General features: G+C 48.9%; 1 protein-coding gene across 1 annotated transcript; it reads left to right on the top strand.

Annotated features, from left to right (window-relative positions):
- Positions 1-3652: 3652 nt before the first annotated feature.
- Positions 3653-5332, top strand: LOC144158781 (uncharacterized). The gene has a single exon (XM_077689918.1). The coding sequence runs from the start codon at positions 3659-3661 to the stop codon at positions 5168-5170; it is 1512 nt and encodes a 503-aa protein (XP_077546044.1). The 5' UTR covers positions 3653-3658; the 3' UTR covers positions 5171-5332.
- The last annotated feature ends 275 nt before the right edge of the window (positions 5333-5607 follow it).

Here is a 5607-nt window from a genome sequence, read left to right as displayed (position 1 = left end):
AACCCCTGCGGTTCTATCGTTGTGATGGTTTTAATTCAATTTTTGTGGATTGGGAACGATGGGGGAGGGAAATGTATACCGATCATGTTTGCATAGAGTTTAGCAAATATTTTCCCTCGGGATAGGCAATTTAGTGTCTTCGATACGTCTTTATGTAGGGTGGTATGTATGTTGGGATCAGGCTTGTAGCATCATTCAAGACTGATCCCAATGTGTGACACCCTCCATTGATGTGCACAATTTGTATCATCTAGAAAGCATTGTCTTTCTTCAACTTGTGGGAGCATTTGGCGACTATAGGTGCAATTTATATCCAGGTGCATGGCATGACTCGTTTATGCAGCTTCACGTGAGGCACGGCATAGCGGTTTCTTGTACTGTTCTCTTAAGGGATCTTTACGTGTTCATTATGTTAACAACGTGAATAAAAGATTCGGCGTTCATGGCAAAAAATATAAACGACGACACACCAAACACAGTCGACAGTTCAAAGGCTCGGTGTTGGGTGCACCGTGAAGGGCTCCGACGTTTTGCCAGGTGTCGTTCTCGTCTAGGCACACGCATATCCCCAGAGGTCGCCCCTTTTTGTGTGCCCGGGGCGGGGATGTGCGCGAACACTTGAGCAGTCTTCGGGCCCTCACAACGTTCAAGGGCCTGTTCACGGCTTCTGCATGCCACGTGGAGCAACAGCACGCTAGCATGCTGATTACACAACTAGAATTAGGCGAACAGCGAAATGTGTCCATCTAAATGTCATCATTGCTTGGCGATGCGGATGAGGATTTGGGTGGAGTCCCAGTAACCAAAAAAAAAATACGCAAAACGTACAGGATGGTGATAATGATAGCAGGATACGTGCGGATTCTGCAATTGAAAACCTCTGATTTCGCGATCACTACGTTATAAGGAGTGCCTATGTGCTTCGTGTTTTTCACATGACCGCAATTTTATATTACCTCAATTTTTATATCACCCCCCATATGGCGCTGGTGCTGAAATATTTCGATTTCGTGTTATGAATGGTGGACCCTCGTTTCACTTCGATGAAAAATTTGGTCGCACCACGCCAGCCAACGGTGACATCTTCGAAGGTTTCTAGTCTTCTCGGGAGGAAATCCTTCGGGAAGCCGATGCTGGGGCTCTATTTCGTGGTGTTTTGGGAAATTAAGCAGGCACAATCACTTTTTTTCTGCGGAGCCCATGGGCACCGAGTGCGCTCCACGGCGCGGTGAGTATAACTGCAAATCCCTATTGCGATAATTGTGGATTGCCCGAAACAGTAGAGCACGTCCTTCTAGTGTCCGGCATACATCCAAGAAAGAAATCACCTCGCAGAAAAGATTGAGTGCCTCAACAACTCATCTATATCTTTGAAAGGTCTCCGTGGACCCTGTCCTTTTCCATTGTCCCAGAGAAAAGTGGTGGTTGCCTTATTTGACTATTTACGCGGAATCGCCGTCGCAGAGACAATTTAGAACTTTACCTGTGACATCGTGCGGACTTTTACCTCACCACGCAAAGCTTCGTGTTCACTTTTCTTTTAGCCTCTTCTTTTCCCCCTTTCTTCTGCCCTACTTCTTTTAGGGCGTTTACTCCCTTCTCCCGATCCCCGCAGAGTAGCATGGAGGCGGGAACATGCCGGCAAACCTCTCTGCTTTCATCTAATAAAGAGCTCTCTCTCTCTCTCTCTCTCTCTCTCTCTCTCTCTCTCTCTCTCCACGTCGCCCCCTAGTGCGCTTCCAGGCAGCAATCACGCGCGTCATGAGTGCAGCGCTTCTTGTGTACTGGCCCTGCACGATGCAATTAACGGAAATGAAAAGTCAAATAAATCGTCAAAGAAGGGCCCTAAGATACGCCATAGCAAAGAAGCACGTGATATAAAAATTTTACTTGGTTAATTAGTTACGGTACTAAGCACGCACACCACGCCAACCTTACAAGGTCCGCAGTTTTGATGTCTGAGGTCGGCGTCCAGCAAGTGCTCTAGTGGGGCTACCGAGTATTGTTGATATTTAGGCTGTGTAAAAAATGTGCTGCCTGCTAGAAAGAGAGATACATGAAACTTTATTAAGAAGGGGCTGGCACATAGGCCCATAAAGATTAAAGGGGAGGGAAGGATGTGGTTCGCAAAAGTTCACAAAAAAAACATTTACTGCAGATCCAATGATAAACGCACACTACAAACTCTTTTCATTCACCTTTCCCTGCGCTGGTTTAGAACGTTAACGCCTGCCAGTGTATTGTATGGTCTTAAATCCAATTGTAGAGAATATTCGTAAGGTTGGGTACTTGTTTTAGATTGAACTTTGGGCATCAACTTCCTGTCAGAGCTGGGTTCTAGCAGTTACCTGCCAACCCTCACATAGTACTAAAGCGGTCACTTTGGTTGCTTTCGTCCGCCTTGGTTCTCCTTAACAGCTCATCCGAAAAACTGACAATCAACAGACTGTTCACTGTGATTCAACTGTCGAATCCCCAGTGAAATCGGAACCACCGGGTTTTTTGTGCTTTCCTTCGATTCATATTTATGTGGGGTGAGCGCCATGTCGACCTATCACGCAAGGATAGCTTTAGCTTTCAAACGTATGTAGGCATGAATTCGTTACCACGGAGCATAACGTGATTCCACCAGCCCCCTTCAACGTGAGGCGCCGAGTATTCAGGATTAAGTGAGTGAGAGTGAGTGATTGAGTGCGTGAGTGAGTGAGTTGGTGAGAGAGTGAGTGAGGGGGAGGGAAAGAGGGAGGGAGGGGTGATTTAGTGAGCGAGTGAGTTGACTCAGAGAGTGAGTGAGTGAGTGGGCCAGTCAGTCATTCAGTCCGTAAAAAAATCAGTCAGTCAGAAATCTTCAAGTGATGATCTTTTCGAAGTCTGTTAAACTTCTTGAAAGAGGAGAGTGTCAAGCTCAGTTATTCAACGTACTTCTAGGGGCAAGCAATACTTCCTGTGCGAGAACGCATCAGCTAACAACAGTCTCGTGCAATGGGGCTTCTTTGCTACCCTTCTAGACGTGCCGGGTATCAACCATCAATACTGTTGCTCCAATTCCACTGAAAATACACTCATTACAAATTTGCAGCAGCTATCGTGTAGAGCTCATGGCGAAACCCTCCACTTCCCACTGCTTCCAGCAGGCGTTGATGCGTTGATGGCAACAGCTAAGTCCGGGAGCAACAAACCACAAATTGCTTGAAGGAAGTCGATTACGGGTGCCGCTTTCGCTCCTCGATTAGCTTCTTGTCGGTCTTTCTCAGCATGGCCTTCCAGCGTATTTCCGGTTGCCAGGAGGGCCTGTGCCACGGCCATGATAACACGCGCTTGTGGGGGGGGGCATCTGAATATAAGGCCCCATTACTCCAATCTGTCCCGCCAGCTTCAAAAAACACCAATTTCCTGTTGTTTCTGCTTCTTGGGCCGTGGGTGAGGGGCATGGAAGCCTCATGTTTGTGATGCCCGGCATACGTATATTTCACATCCGAGGGACCAGTTCACGGAAAGGAAAGTGCACAAGGCTTGCGGCTGTACATCGCCTAGTTCTGTGGAGTCTAGAAGTGCAGCTTCACTTGTCAGTTCAGCTTACAACAAGTGACTTTCAATGAGTGAGCGCAAGTAATACGAGTCGATTTATCGAAACTTACAGCTCCTGTTACCTGCCGGAATGAACAGCTCAGGTGACTCCGCTTTCATGCGGTTCTTCAGCACAGCTATGGTATTCGTCGCAGTTATCTCTACTGTTGAGTCCTACGCACTGCTGAGAACAATCAATGGACGCAGCTCTTGTTCGGTGGATCAGTTTGAGTGCGTCACTACCGACCGCTGCATCTCGAATTACTGGCGATGTGACGGAAGTCGCGACTGCCCAGATGCGTCGGACGAGGATCCGATCATTTGCCTTAACGGGACAATGAACTGCCCTCCAGACAGGTTTGCCTGTGAGCTTCATAACGAGGACACCACATGCCTTCCAACAAATCGGCGATGCGATGGAAAAAAAGATTGCCGTGATGGCTTTGACGAACGTAGTTGCGGAGTTCATGCCTGCACGGGAGATACGTTCATTTGCAAGAGTGGCCAGTGCATACAGCGTAGCTGGACATGTGACGATGACCGTGACTGCACTGATGGTTCCGACGAAGACGAAGTCATGTGCGAGAACCGGACCCCCAACTGCAGTTCGGACATGTTCGCGTGCAAGCCTTTTAGGGGTTTCCAAATGTGTTTGCCTACAACTGAGCGATGCGACGGACTAAGACAGTGCGCAGATGGTTCCGACGAATATAATTGTGAGAATTACCCCTGCGCCAGGACCCACTTTGCCTGCAGGAGTGGAAGCTGCATATTTCGCAAGCTTCGATGTGACGGCGGTCAGGATTGCTCCGACGGCTCTGATGAAAAGGACTGCGAAAGTGCGACGTGCATTGAGGCGGAGTTTGCTTGCAAGAGCGGTCAGTGTATACCAGCTGAATATTCGTGCAATGGTGCCCAAGACTGCGCTGATGGTTCTGACGAAGATGCCATCATTTGCCAGAACCGGACGACAGGCTGCGCCTCAAACCTGTTTGCCTGCAGAAACCAGAACGGTGATGTCAGCTGTTTGCCTACGACGTTGCGATGTGACGGAAAAAGTGACTGCCCCAGTGGCGCTGATGAAGAAAACTGCGACACCCGTACGTGCACGAGTACTGAATTTACTTGCCTCTACGGCGGCTGCATCGCGTATGAGCAGCGGTGTGATGGAAAACAGGACTGTCGGGATGGCTCGGACGAAGACTCGGGGGTTTGTGAGGGGGAAAAGTCTTGCGCCCCTGACCAATACGCTTGTGTCTCCAGCGATGGAACAGTTCGATGCATTACCGCGGGCCAAAGGTGTGACCACCAAAGACGCTGCGCCGATGGCTCTAACGAAGATAACTGCTCCACGTCTCACTGCTCGCAAGACCACTTCCCGTGCGTAAACGGCAAGTGCATCCTGAGCCGCTGGAAGTGTGACGGAAAGGACGACTGCGGTGACGGCAGTGACGAAAGTGGTTGTCGCGCTGAGGGCCGTGATCAGAACAATGTAATTGAGATTTGGCGGGCGGTTGAAGTGCGCTTCGTATTGAAAATTAGTACCCCGAAGCAGCGCGTCTCACCGCGACAAGAGCTGTCAGGACATATGCGACGAGCCTGACTACATCGCAAAGCGGGCAAAATATACTTGATCACGGTTCGAATATCCCACGAAACATGACGGAGCTGTAAGGGAATACTATACAGGACAAGCACAGCCAAACTGACAGTTGGGCGAGGTGGCCAAAGTTCCGCCCACACCCTAGTACCTACTAAATATATATTGCTCATATTTCTGTTTTTGCACGGTGTACTTGTACTCTGCCTAAATAAACAAACAAACAAACAAACAAACCACCAAGCGTTGTTGATTTCTTCACACGAAAGATGTCTGCGCGGTATAGGACGAAGAATCCAACGTAACGAGCTGTGGAGAGTGATGAAAACCAGCGTGGCATCATATAAATGAAACAACACTCGGCTTAGACTGGAACCAAACAAAGGGCCGGGCACCTACAAGTAAGTTAGTTTACCACTACTCCACGATGTCGCCACGTG

This window comes from Haemaphysalis longicornis, unplaced genomic scaffold (genome assembly GCF_048455015.1).
Source record: "Haemaphysalis longicornis isolate Haplotype H1 unplaced genomic scaffold, Haemaphysalis longicornis Haplotype H1 scaffold_10, whole genome shotgun sequence".
NCBI classification, from domain to species: Eukaryota; Metazoa; Arthropoda; class Arachnida; order Ixodida; family Ixodidae; genus Haemaphysalis; species Haemaphysalis longicornis.
Note: the sequence above shows the minus strand (reverse complement) of the source record. Positions and strands in the feature narration are given on the sequence as shown.